General features: G+C 31.9%; 2 protein-coding genes across 2 annotated transcripts in view; both read left to right on the forward strand.

Moving 5' to 3' along the window:
• The first annotated feature begins 163 nt into the window (after window positions 1–163).
• LOC106104097 (golgin subfamily A member 5) lies at window positions 164–7,795 on the forward strand. The gene is made up of 10 exons (XM_013284042.1): window positions 164–297; window positions 380–799; window positions 1,061–1,216; window positions 1,616–1,826; window positions 2,539–2,814; window positions 3,316–3,508; window positions 4,522–4,680; window positions 5,219–5,338; window positions 6,019–6,183; window positions 6,969–7,795. Exons 2-10 carry the CDS (start codon window positions 400–402, stop codon window positions 7,044–7,046), a joined length of 1,758 nt encoding a protein of 585 aa, XP_013139496.1. The 5' UTR covers window positions 164–297; window positions 380–399; the 3' UTR covers window positions 7,047–7,795.
• A 2,803-nt stretch (window positions 7,796–10,598) lies between these two features.
• LOC106104033 overlaps window positions 10,599–14,805 on the forward strand; it is an 18,614-nt gene continuing 14,407 nt past the window's right edge. The window contains exon 1 of the mRNA XM_013283971.1: window positions 10,599–10,867. Coding sequence (XP_013139425.1) covers window positions 10,834–10,867 — 34 coding nt within the window. The 5' untranslated portion in view covers window positions 10,599–10,833. The remainder of the gene's footprint in view (window positions 10,868–14,805) is intronic.

A 14,805-nucleotide genomic window follows, 5' to 3' on the forward strand; every position in this document is an offset into this window, starting at 1 on the left:
TCAATTATAAACCCTGTTATAGAATGTCAAGCTGTAATTAGGGCTGTAAAAAATGAAGCCAGGAATCTTGTAAAAGATTCAGAAAGCTTCGAAGCTAACACCTGTGACGTACGAAATTGTTTTTCTTTTGTAAACAAGTCTGTTTACGTTTACGTGTCAGTGTCAACTTTATGAATTTGTCAATGTCAAATAACCAAGAAAGAAAACAAATTTTTTGGAGTGATGATTTCAGTATTTTCCTAAATTATGCAAGAAAGTTTCCACAAATCTCAAATCACGTTTAATAACTTTTACACAGTAAGAACGGAAACATATCTCTATACCATTACTTAGAATCTTCACTGTTACATTACGATTTTTTTATAAACTTTCCTTTTAGGATCTAAACAAATATTTTCAATGTCATGGTTCACGGAACTCGCCGGCAAGGCAGAAACTCTCCTCAACAATATCGACGAACAGACTGGTGCAGCATTACGAAACCATAGTGCGATAAAAAATAAAAAATATGACCATGGGTCTCATAGTGAAAACTCCAGGAATCAGAATAGACGGCCACCACTTTGGGCGCCTAAAAAGATTCATTACGAAATGGATCGTTCTCCATCCCCTGTAAAAAAGAGAATAGTTATACCTAATGTGTATACAAGTGAAAATAAATCACAAGAACAAGTGAAAATGAAATCTCCTGTAAGAAAATCAAATTTGGTGAACTCGTCGCCTATTTCTCCTAGATTTTCTGGGATTGAAAACAAACCCATTGATTGGGCTGTGGATCAATTTGGAATACGAAGAAGAAGTAAGAATTTTTTCATAGAACTTTTAATCAAATTGTTTAAACAATCATGAGACAATATTAATAAATATTGATATGGCTAACACACATGTCTATTTTCTCATGGCCTGGAGCCGCTAATGGATAATAGAGGAGAGTGTCAGCTGTATTATAATAGTTTGAATATGTTAAAGCTTAAAACAAACTTAGGAAATAGTGATTTTGTTTTTTAAATTTTATGAAAACAAAGTAGATTGGCTTATCATTTGAATTCATCATTTTTAGGAAATACTTTTTCCGGTGATGTGAGCTCTTTGCACATGGATAATGTATATAAAGTGCAGAACCTGGAGGTGGAAAATGCAATGTTGAAAAATGAAATTAATGTTATGAACAGAGAACTATCTGACCTGATGGATAGATTACGGAAAACTGAAGATGGTTAGTAGTAATGTTAAAAAAGAAAGTACAGTTTTGTCTATACTTAAACTTATATAATAAAGCATAAGCAAACACTTTGTTATGTCAGCAATCACAACATAATTTTGAGAAATACATATTTAATAAATTTCTCTACACTTACATGCTATAGCTACATATATAATCACACTAATTTAAGGGATGTAGTTTAACATTAAAAAACTAAATCAATGAATCCCACAGAAAAAGTAACTATTCCCTGGATAAAAAGTAGCCTATGTGTTCTTCCAGACTATGCTCTACCCCTGTGTTAAATTTCACGGAGATCGGTTTCACCGTTTACCCTACAAACGCTAACAAACATCCATCCATCCATCGTTACTTTCGCATTTATAATATTTATGTGATTGTACATTCCAGATCTATGTCGTTACAAAAATTCACCAATCAATGAAGGCTTGGATGCTCGTAACTTGAAGGTAGATAATGAAATGCTAAGGTCACAGCTGGATCAATTAAAACAAAAGGTCGTAGATCTTAGTACTTCGGATGTTAAGAATAAAGAGCATAATCATGAACTAGAGGCAGAAGCAATTGAGCTTAGAAGTGGTAACCGACAACTGGAAGAGAAGTAAGTATTACTCAAATATGTTAAAGTGTCAATAGCCTAATAGTTAAAATAACCTATAGAAATCAGTTCATATAATATTGTTTATAGTTTAACTAGAATTATAAAAACCCTTGCCATATTGTAAAAAATATAAAAATTTCTTTCCATACATTAGAAAGTGATGTAATAAAGGAACCAATTATAGTGACCCAGGCTAGGGTTGTCATATTCTTGGTTGGGCTAGAATTGTCATAAAGAACAATATTATTGGTAAACACTTGACATAACATAAAGTGGTGAACGCTGGCTGCACAAAAAAGCATGGCACTATTACGTTCCTGAGTAGAATGTGCAAGCAAGAGCGCCAAACAAGCGTTTGAGAAGCATGATTAGCTTAAACATTTATTTTAACTGACTAAAATTGTCTTTAAAGATAGTCAATTTCTTTTTCTTTGTTGCCAGTTATATTCTGTTGGTCCCTTTAATGTAATAACTAGTAGTAATATGTAAATACAAGCTTTTGCCCGCGACTCCGTCAGCGTGGAATTAAAAAAAAAAAACAAAAGCGAGTAGCCTATGTGTTCTTCCAGACTATCCTCCACATCTATACCAAATTTCATCGAAATCCGTTCAGCCGTTTAGGCTACAAACTCTAACAAACATCCATCCATCCATCTAAACTTTCGCATTTATAATATTAGTAAGATTTGAAATTTTATGTTTTGGGTTACAGATACAAAATATTAAATGATGAATTAAATAAAAAGGAATCAGCCATATCTAAGGTGGAGGCAGAATTGAGACATGCGCAAAGTGTGATTAGTGAACAACAAGGTAGTCTAGAGAAATCAACATCCGAGTGCCGTAGGTTAGAGAAAGACTGGGAAAGTTATAAATTGAGAGTGAAGAGTATGCTTTTCTCTAAAGATGAAGAAATTAAGAAACTAAGAGAAGGTTCCAATCTGGCAGAAGATACAAAACAATTGATTGAACAGATGAAGGTTTTAAAGTGAGTATTATAAGCTACAAATAATAATGGAAAAAAAGCTTTGTTGTCTATTACATTGGCACAATACAGATACTACAGTGGAAGTAATAAATGAAATTCTAATTAGATGAAATACCTAATAGGTGTTTACATTTCTAAATAATTTTACTATTATTTATTACTAGTTTTCGGCCGCGACTCTGTCCGCGTGGAATTAAAAAAAAAACAAAACTAAGTAGCCTAGGTGTTCTTCCAGATTATCCTCTACATCCACACCTTATTTTATCAAAATCCGTTCAGCCGTTTAGGCTAAAAACTCTAACATACATCCATCTAAACTTTCGCATTAATAATATTAGTATGAAGTATGATTAAACAATAAAGTGCTACATGTTATTAATAATTAAATAAATAATGTAAAATTATAGTTTTTAATCCTCAGTGGTAATTTTGAAATAAACCCTGGTGATAATTTCCTCTTTCTTAATAAACATTAATATATTATAATTTGTGATATTTTAGGGAAGAACGGGACGATCTATCAGAACAGATATCAAAGGTGAAGGAAGAGAGTGAAAGGATAAAATCGTCAATGGGTGATATGGTATCCCGGAACTCTGCGGTGGAGAGGATTGTGATTGCATTACGAGATGCATTGAAGGAAGAACGGTCAGCGAGGACTCGGGCTGAAATGGAATCTGTTAGCCTGGGAAAGGTCAGTTTGTGTATACTATCTTTTGTAAGCATACTTCATACTAATATTATAAATGCGACAGGTTAGATGGATGGATGTTTGTTAGCGTTTGTAGGCTAAACGGCTGAACGGATTTCGATGAAATTTTGTAAAGATGTACAGGATAGTCTGGAAGAACACATAGGCTACTTACCTTTGTTTTTTTTAATTCCATGCGGATGGAGTCGCGGGCGAAAGTTAGTAATAAATATTAACATAACATATGTTACTTGGTGATAATGTAACTTTGTAATGCCAGAAGATTTTGAGTTTATTAGTTTCATATAAATAATAACTATTTCTCCTTCGTTATTTTAGATTGATTGTCAATGTGATGACAGTGTCATTTTTGTGTTTTAAATTTTTATATTAATTATCTATACTACGAGCTGTTGCCCGCGACTTCGTCCGCGTGGTATTAGAAAACATACGAACTACATAAATCGTACAATCATACATATCCCTCGGGAACCGGTCACGTCGGGGATGAAGCTTATCCCATGTATACTCCAGACTTTGTTTTACATCTGTGCCAAATTTCAATAAGATATGTTGAACCGTTGCAGAATGATCGAGTAAACATTAAAAAACTAAATTAATAAATCCCACGGGAACCGTAACTTATCCCGGGATTAAAAGTAGCCTATGTGTTCTTCCAGACTATGCTCTAAACTTGTGCCAAATTTCATGGAGATCCGTTCAGCCGTTTAGGCTACAAACGCTAACAAACATCCATCCATCCATCCATCCATCCATTCATCTAAACTTTCGCATTTATAATATTAGTAAGATTAGTAAGATAGTAAGATTAGTAAGATTTATACTAATATTATAAAGACGATAAGATTTTTGTATGTATAATAACTCAAAAACTACTGGGTCGATTTCAAAAATTCTTTCATCATTAAAAAGCTAAGCTGAGAAACAGGCTATGTTTTTAAAATTTACATAGACGAAGTCCCGAGCAAATGTAATATAGTTGCTATTGTATGTAGGAATTGAAAGCGATGCACGTAGAGATGGGGCAGACTATCGCGAAGCTGCGAGCGTCGCTGCAAGCTAAAGAAGCGGAGTTGACCAACATGAGGGAGAGTGAGAGCGCGCCCACCTCTGACGTCAGCTCGCTTAATGTCGCCGATTATGATGTGGCACAAGTAAGTCTTACTAAGCAACACTCGTTTTTATGCCTTTAGTAGATAATTCTGATAATAAACAGCATGAGAACATATGAATGAATATACACTAAATAATAGTGTCCGACCAAAACTAGTTTTTCTGCCGAAACCAAAATAGAAACCAAACGTTTGGCTAAAACCGAAACCGTAATTTTCTAAAACACATTTCATATTACGATTGTATATTGAAGTTTAGTGGGTTTTTAATTTTTTTTTTCCATATACAATGTTTTTAATCGACGTATCAAAACCGTTTTAATTTATGTTCGGATTATAATTTACTAATGGCGATGTTCGAAAATTCACTAATTTATAGTATAGGCTACATTTTGTCCGAAACCGTAACTAGATTTTTGGCCGAAACTGTGCCGAAATCACGCTATTTTTCTTTTGATCGCTTTTTTACGGAGAGTAATGGAAAAGGGATCTCAGGATTAAAAATGTATACTTTCATTAACTAAGCTGGTAGTTTTTATTTTACTTTAAAAAAAAATAGTTAAGTTGTGATGATACGCAGGCTGCAATGGATAGCGAAAGGGTCCAACATCTGTCGCAGTTGTTGGTGCAGAAGCAAGGCAAGGTAGAAGCACTTTTGGCGGATAACAATACACTCAGGATACAGTTGGATAAATTACAGGTAAACGACTATTTTTGTCCTTGCAATACAACATAACTGATACATTTAAAAAGACATGAGGTGGCGTACTAAAGACAACATAGTACCTTTAGTACCAGTGTAAAAATGTTTACTCTGTCTTGTCTATATATTTCTACTCTTTGGTTTCTAGCATTTCAGTGTTGTTTATTTATTTATATATTTACTAGCTGTTCCCGTGCGGCTTCATCCGCATGAAATTATGTAACTTGTATTACATTGTTTACATTTGTTATATTATCAATTGCAAATGTCAAAATGACATGACATGATGACAAACCATGCCAAACTTGCTTCGTTAATGTTGGCAGCAACTTATGGTCTCTTTCCCACATTAGGGTTTTTATCCAAAACATTTACCCATAAATTTAATGGCGTGAAAATATATAGCCTAAAGCGAGACGTAAGTGCAGACCATTTTATTAAAAGAAGAACTATTGAACAATATACTGTAATTGCTGACATCTTAGGCAACAAAGTGTGTGTTTACGCTTTATTATAATAGTATAGATTTAAATTAGGCTTATCAACATAATTAGTAATCCAAACACACATGGAATTATGTAGCTACAATTACAGATAAACTCATCATGCTTCAACTTAACATGCATAAACATTGATTACATAAAATTGTGATGTTTTGATATAATGGTGTTACTAAGACGAAGTACCGCACGGAGGCGGGCGCGCGCGCGCCGCTGCACAGCGTGGTGGTGTCCGCGCCGCGGCGCTACTCGCCCGCCGACACGCTCGCCAAGATGTCGCTGCGCATCGGACACATGAGCCGCCGCTACCCCGTGCTGCGAGTCTTTATTATATTTTATATGGTGAGTTCTACAAATTTATAGCATACCTATAGCAGATTTTTTTTTAAATATTACTAGATTTTTGTTAATTCACTAATATTTTCTTTAACCATTTCAACTAAGCTCCAGGCTTGTGCTAGGATATGGTTTACGACGATAGTCGAATGGCGGGATTCGAACCCTCGACCGCAAGATCGGTAGTCCGTACCACAAACCATTAGGCTATTGGCGCTTATAATTAGAAAGTTATTTAATAATTTTGGAAAATGTACCGCGCATGACGTCATATTCAGCGACGGTCGTTATAAAAGGTTTTTTTTTATTATATACTAGCTTTTCCCGTGTGGCTTCATCCGCATGAAATTATGAAAATTTTATTTTATAGTTTACATTTGTCAAATTATCAATTATAAATGACAAAATGACATGACATTACAAACCTTGGCAATCTTGCTTTCTTGATATTGGCAGCAACTTATTGTCTCTTTGCCACATTAGGGTTTTTATCCAAAATATTTACCCCTTAAGTTTAATGTCTAAAGAATATTCAAAAACATGCTGTAGTTGCTGACATCTTAGACAACAAAGAAGTGTGTGTTTACGCTTTATTATAATAAGTATAGATGTTAAAGTCAAAATGTATTGAAACACCTTATTTTATAGTTTAAAACAAAGGGATTTATCGATACTGGGTAAAAAAAAAGTAATTATTAAATTCACTTGAAAGTATTTAGGGTGGGGATCTTATCCCCAAACTCCTTTCCTTTGAATATAATATTATTAATTTATTTGTATTTTATTCCCAGATTGGCCTACATCTATGGGTTTTCACAGTTCTATTTACAAGTACACCAGAAACCTTCACAAGACCCAGCAAAACGTAACATTTCTCGTTTGTGTTATGAGGTTAAAACTGTTGTTGAATTGTTAAGAATCCATTGCGGATATCCATTTATGGATAATATGTATATCCAGGATTCGGTGCTTTTCATAAATTCTTGTTATTTCATACATTATTGGTAATCATTATTAAACTCATGAAATATAGTTTTTAAACATTGTTTCATAATTTTAATTGTATTCTATTCTTACTTTTGTTTATAAAGTTATGCTCAAATATCATTTTTCTCCGCAATGGCTTCAAAATAATTCAACAAAACATGTTTTTTTCTATTTGTAAGCCAAAACCTATCTTTCGTCGCCATAAAACCCATCGACTAATGTTTGTGCAATAATACTAATTTTATGTCACAAATTATTTTTAATTCTATTTTTAAGTGACAAGATAAAGAAATATCTCATCTAAATGTAAATTTTGGTATAAATATTTCAGAGTAATATGAAATCTACGTCTATCAAGTGCTCATTATTTTAAAATCTATTTTTAGATCTATTAGGAATTTTACTATCTCCTAGCTGCTCATATTCTCAAGCTCCATTGCCTTTTTTGGGTTATTTTTGGGTAAAAATAAGGTAAAACCGAGTTATTATCATTGGGGAAGACCCAACATGTTTCCAACCATAGTAATAGTACAAAACTCAGTATTTGTAAAAGTTATATAATATTGTTTTATTTGTTTTACTAAGGGCCTGTCCCACCACTGGCTGATAGAGGTTCAGATAGCTTAAAATGACGCCACTGTCAGATAAGGTATCGAAATTCGATATTTCCATCACATATTTTACACGTTGAATTGTTATCAGACAATTTACAATTTGGTGGGACAGGACCTTAATGTTTTTAAACTGCTGTTTTAAATTCTTATGCATTAAAATGCTTATCGAATACTTGTCAGTAAGATGGGATTCAAATATTATGTTGAAATGCATTAAGAATTACTGTTTATCCCAATTTATTACAAACTTGTATATAAATTAAACTGTTTGCTCTTAACTTATTAAAACTTTCGTGAGATATTATACTATACTAGCTGTTCCCGTGCGGCTTCATCCGCACTATATTATGAAAATTTTATTTTATTGTTTACATTTGTCAAATTATCAATAACAAATGTCAAACTGACATGACATGACAAACCTTGGCAATCTTGTTTCCTTGATGTTGGCAGCAACTGATGGTCTCTTTCCCGCATTAGGGTTTTTATCCAAAATATTTACCCCCAAAGTTAAATGGCGTGGAAATATATAGCCTAAAGCGTGACATAAGTGTAGGGCTTTTCAAAAAAAAGAATTATTAAAAAATATGCTGTAATTACTGACACCTTAGGCAACAAAGAAGTGTGTGTTTACGCTTTATTATAATATTATATATAAGTTATAACACAGTTAAACTGACGTGACAACCTTCGGTGCAGGCACCGACAGTTTTGAACCGAAGTGACGAAGGACCCCCAAAGGGTTCGAAACTGTCGCTGCCTACACCGAATGTTATCACGTGAGTTTAGCCGTGTTATAACTTATATGTTTGCTCTTTTTGTTTTGGGCATTTGTTTTTTTATGGAGATTAAAATTAAAATTTATTTTTTCACAAGGCATTTTTTTAGTAAAACATTAATTTGTAAATTTGAGGTTCCTTAAATACCAAAATATTTTCCTTTCTACATTCCAGATTGTCGTGATTAAAATTAATGAATGAATTCCAAATTACCTTTAAAACTCTTATTTCCTTAGTAATATTAAATTTTCTGTAAATTTTTATTGCGTTTGACATTTGTTTCTTTTCTAAATAAAATAAAAATTGTATATGTATAAAACACGCTTCACGGAAATGTGTTACAATAAAAATAACGCAAAATTGTATAATAAAAAGAATGGAAAATTGTTAAGTAAAAATTTGTTAAAATCAATAAATGTTATTGTTATTTTCGTTAACTTAAAATGTTTGTTTAAATGTTTTTTTTTGTAATTTAAACATTGTAAAATGCGAAAATTTTTAACAATTTCCGACATAAATAAAGGAATTATTTATTTTTAAATGATGCGTTTTTATTATTTCGTATTTCCAAATTTAGAATCTATTTAAATTAGGAAAAAGTAAAATAAGCTTTTTGTTATAAACTTTTTTTTCATTGTGACGAGAAATGCTTAAACCACTGAGCCACCGACGAAATCTTTTAATTCTACTTAAACGTTTTGTTTGGTTAAATTTAAGATTATGTCAAATCTTAATTTTTTTTACATGTATAGGGTTTAGCATGAACATTTGCCAGAAAGTGTTAATAACGTCAGCAATTTTTATCAGATATGTAGTGGTCACATCGGGCGTGAACTACACCAACAAATTTTGTTGATGTAACGAATTTCTTCGAAATTTTAGTACTATCATTGAGTCAGGTAGACATTGACAATGTCTTAAACTTAAAAACAGGTTTCCTTAAGTTAAAATATACAATAACTTGTTGGCATACTTATTCGTGTTGTATGGGAAAACCGCAAAGTGAAGCGATGACTGGATTTATGACGTAGTCATCTCAGTTATCAGTTATCATTGAAGTACTATGGGATTTACTAGTTGTTACCACAAAAGTTTAAGCGTCTTGTAAAAGTTCAACAATGTTAGAGGCAATGTGGGTATCAATTCTTGTTTTCATTCCATATACCTAACATATATGTCTCCCTAATTACTATATTACAACACTCATACTACCAACTAGTACATTAGTACTACAATACTGTGTATTGTGCCGATATGTGCAAGTTGCATCACGATGTTTTCCTTCACCGTATGTCGGGTACATTATTTAGTTACATATGAAATTCGGAAACATTGCTACATGGCGGGATTCCAAGTCAAGACTAAGATTACAAGTCAAGTGTCACTGACGCTCTGTTATTTGTATACCACAAACAAATGTGACTGGACAAATCTGGATTCGCAAACCAACAAAACCAAGAAACAGGTAAGATTTATCATGATCGTGCTAAATGGTATAGGCTAAGGGCCTGTGCCACCACTGGCTGATAGAGGCTCGGATAGCTTAAAATGTCACTGTCAGATAAGGTAACGAAATTCGATATTTCCATCACATATTTTACACGTTGGATTGTTATCAGACAATTTACAATTTGGTGGGACAGGCCCTTAATCTCTGCTTACGCCCCGTTTTCACGGCTGTACCAAATGAAGTCCAATGAAAAACAATTTTTAATAGTAATTGTGAGCAAATTCAATTTAATCTGACTTCCTAAATATAGAACATCCTTTGTCGGACATTGACAATTTATTTATCTAACACTTGGCCTCAACTTGATAAAGTAAATAGACGATTCGCTAAATCGTAGACCTAAACGGAATTGTACTGGGGAATTTAAGTTTAAATTATAAACAGCATAATTTCCTATTAGATTAAGTTTTAAGATTTCTATTCTTGTATATAGATATGGAGAAATATCATTTTCAAGTTGAATAACGTCAATACTAATTATTATTAACAGGTTATGATAAAACGTAACGTTCAAGAGCGTAATTTAAGTAAGCACATCAGTTCAGTTTAGGTCTTTGAGAAGTGCAGTCGTATTTATCTATAAAAATGCGGATAGGATAAAAAAAAGTGTAAAACATTACATAAATAGACTTTAGTGATTAAAATAATATATTTCATTTATGTATATTGATAGTATTGGTTGAATAAAGCAATTCATCGGTTAGTGGCACCTTGAGAGCGGGTTTTTTTTCCAATCGTAGGTTTTTCCTTGTTTTGTGTTTGCAAGATGAGTTTGAGTTTTTGTTTCGTGGTTTTTTTAGGTGAGTTATAAACATGTTTATAAGTATTTATTTAAATTATTAAACAGGTGAAAGGTTGTTATTAATAGTCATTATATTAATAAGTAAGGAATTTAAGGGATTTTTATATGATGAAGTCACTTCCTATTATTCATATTTTACGACTAAATGCTAATTATCACAACATTAACATACTTTAGAATTTAAAACTCTTTTTAACAAAATAAGCTTAACCATTGTAATTGTTATGTCGTAATAATTACTGTTTACTCATTACTTTCCTCATTGCTTCTTATTCTCAAGAACAGCTTGTTATGGTCCGCAATATATTGCAAATCACTTGAGTGGGTTTTAAAATTAAAGTTTTGTAAACAACTACGGGGTATTACGGTGGTAAACCAATTGGTACCTCAATTAGTATATATTCGTGAGTCACTCTTAGGACGTACCTTCGGCATAAACAGGACATTTGAAGAGTAACCCGTTTTACTACTTTTTTGCATATTCACATCTTAAGCCTTACCTAAGTTTCAATAATACTTATAACACGACTATAAAAAGTAAATAAAAGGTAATTAAAGGTTAAGCAGTTTGAATCTGATAGTAAAAGCAGCGTTAAGTGAAACAAGACAGAACACTTTGCGTGAAAATTGTCCAAAATTAATCGATCAATTTAATCATAAAATTTTGCAATACACAGCAAAACGATAGCTTAGGTAAGCAAAACAGTGAGTGAGTGATTAGAGTTCGATCTTTAATTAACAAGTATTTGTAACTGTATTTGTTTTACTTCTACACACTTGGTAATATAATTCAACAAAATTATTATAATGCTAGGAAGCTTACTAAGAAGAACAATGTGGTACATTGCATTGAGACAAAAGTTATGATGTGACAAACTAGTTTGACTGGTTTAAAAAGCATCGAATCACGCGTGAAAAGTAATTGAGTTTTTTTATTTTAAATGATAAGAATCATTCTCTAAGTATTTTCCTATTTGAAAAAAAAAAACTGAACAACGCAATGTTATATTGTAGAGTTGGTCTAACGACCTTGTGTTCTAGGTTAAGCTATCGCTAAAACTTTGGAATAACGATGGAAGATAAACAGTTGTATCCTGTTCTGCTTTCATGCAATCGTTATTTTTGTAAATCTAAAATAGTATGTGGAATTTGCAAGAAACTTGATGACATTCCACTCATTATTCTTAAAACCTCTAGATTGCAATACGTTTACCGCTATTTAAATTATGTAGAAACAAAAGACGATTTATGGTAACCAAAAATGAGAATGAAATTCCATTTTTGAATCGTCGAAGAAGTTTTTTTTTACTTTATTATTATTATCCTGCATATAAATGATGAACAAATATGTGAACTAAGTCTAACGTTACCAGTATTATTAATTTATTAAATTATTATTGTTAAAATCATTAAAATATAATCAGAAATCCAGTTACGCTACTTCTCGTTATCTTCTGTGAATTCTTAATAAAATGTAGATTGATATATCGACTATCGTGAGGTCAATTAAAGGTTACGGGGGTCGATACTACGTAGAGGAAGATATTAAGGTATCTCTGTTTTCACAGTTATAAAGTACGTAAAATATAATTAAACAGTACCTTTTCTAAACTTACTATGCATATAATTATAAAATAAATTGGTACATTTCATTTTATGGGCGTCACAGCCATGTTAACGCTTTAATAAAATATAGTCTTCATTACCTCTTATGTTTTCTTCCAATTTGCACAGAATACCTTACCAATATGGCCGTCGTGTCGTCGAGCTAATGCAACACCCTTATTCTGACATCCGACTACTATCCGATTATTAACATAACAAGCACAATTACGACATTTTAAAACCATGTCATAAATATTTTAAATAATGTTTTGGATCACAATTACAAAGCTTGTATCGCTATTTCAAATTATGACAAATGGTACTGATTTATAGCACAGACTAACAACCTTCAAGAATACAGAATACGTCAAAGTAGTCAAAAAGCTAACAATTTATTCAATGTAAACAAAAAAAATGTAATAAAAGAGAAAACAGAAACAAATTCTTTACAAAACTGTACTGTAAATATACATAGTCAGTATACTGGACTGTACTGTTGTGTAGTTTTGTAACATATATATGTACATGGAATAAGAAAGAAAAAATAAAAGATAAAAAAAAGAAACGCGTTAAACGATTTACAACTTTACTTGTATTTTACAAAAAAATCTGCTTTACATGATACTGTCCAAAAATATCTCAAACTGTGGGTTTGTTAACACATACAAAAACGTCATCCTTCTCTTTATCATTGCTAAAGCGGAGACAGCAACATGTTTCTTGAATCGTTATTTAAACAGAAATACGTTACAATGGACAGCATACCTTATGTAATTTTGAAAGAAAATCTAACATTAAAAATGAACAAAATGGGGATCAAATCATTGTATTATTGTGTATTAAATTATCAGTCTTTATAAATATGTTTCGGAATTCCCAAGTTATTATTAATGTTATCTGAAGGGGTTAATGTGATAAACTTGGTAATTTCATGTATTTAAGGTAACGTATTTTCTTATCAAAAATGTTTAGGATCTGGGTTAGGCCAAAAATCAGTCGACATGGGAATGTGGACAAAGTTGTAAACATACTCTGGAAGAAAGCATACAAACATAGGCTACTGAGGTTTTTTTTAATTTCACGCTGGCTTAGTAGCGAGCAAAAGTTAGTTATAAATGTGGTAGTTGGGATAGATTGATGTTTGTTTGAAGGTATCTCCAAATCGGCTATATGCAGGAATGGTATAGGTTTAGAACATTTTCTAAAACACAGACTAAATTTTATATAGTTTTAATTCCGCCCGGACAAACTCGCGGGTAACTGTTAGTACATAATCATTTACAGTAATAGTAGTAGTATCTTAGTAATTTTTTGCATGACGTCACAGGATATAATTTGTTGTCTTGTTATTCTTGCATTATCACGTGTAATGTGTTATTGACATTTTATTGAACGTCCATTTACCTCCTTTTAGGTTAAGAACATTGTTTACGGTTTATCGCAAATGTTTTGCAGTACTACGCAATAATAGGGATTTTGCTTGTTGTGTTATGACGCATTTGTTAACAGTTCAAATTCCCATCTTCAATTGTTTTGCAACTAACAACGAAGCTGACATGTTCGTTAGTCAACCTAGCCCAGCAGCTCCGTAGACTGTTTGAATCAATTTTTATTTTTTTACAATACCATGCGCATTTGCTTTTCTGTTAAAGTCATTTGACAATTATTTCAATCGCTAAGATTTTATATCATCTCCAAAATTGTTTACTATTTAAGCTATACTGTATTAAAAATTAATTCATGTGTATAGGTTATATCTTTGCCCTTAAAACCCATGATATAAGACAACAAATTATTCGTTTTGTCTTAAAGTTTTGCTTTGGTTTGAAATATAGGTCGATATTGGTAAATACCGCAATGTAGTATATTTTTGTTTTACCGTCGACTTTCCCATAGAATTTCTCGACAATTCTTTATATGATATTTAAAAACAATAACGGCTGGTCTACGAGTATATTGCCCGCATATTAGATGAGAATTTACAATTAGGCAAATCCCAACGTTAAGGAAAACCAGATCGTATAGCGTCACAATAAATTGTACTTAATAAAAACCACTTTGTACTTAGCCATTTCTTAAAAAACTATATTATAAATAATTCCAATGACGTAGTAAATATAATATAAGTTTTAAAGTAGTTGATGCGATGTACAGTTTGAAATTAACAAAAACAGCCTGATATCTGCTAGAGACGAGATCGAAATAGATAATAAAAAAATTGTAGCAATCGGCAATATTACAATAATAATAATAATAATAATAATAAATTCGTTTATTTGAAAAATAAATACAAAAGTTTTAAACAGTTGTTGGAGCATCCTTTTAAGTATA

Source organism: Papilio polytes, unplaced genomic scaffold (genome assembly GCF_000836215.1).
Source record: "Papilio polytes unplaced genomic scaffold, Ppol_1.0 DF823691.1, whole genome shotgun sequence".
Lineage (NCBI taxonomy): Eukaryota > Metazoa > Arthropoda > Insecta > Lepidoptera > Papilionidae > Papilio > Papilio polytes.

Bases quoted from the DNA above. Each gene is read 5' to 3' on its own strand.
- LOC106104097 (XM_013284042.1), top strand. From the start codon at position 400: ATGTCATGGTTCACGGAACTCGCCGGCAAGGCAGAAACTCTCCTCAAC. The intron at 5,339-6,018 runs GTAAACGACTAT...GGTGTTACTAAG, and splicing joins TACAGTTGGATAAATTACAG to ACGAAGTACCGCACGGAGGC. The intron at 6,184-6,968 runs GTGAGTTCTACA...TTTTATTCCCAG, and splicing joins TCTTTATTATATTTTATATG to ATTGGCCTACATCTATGGGT.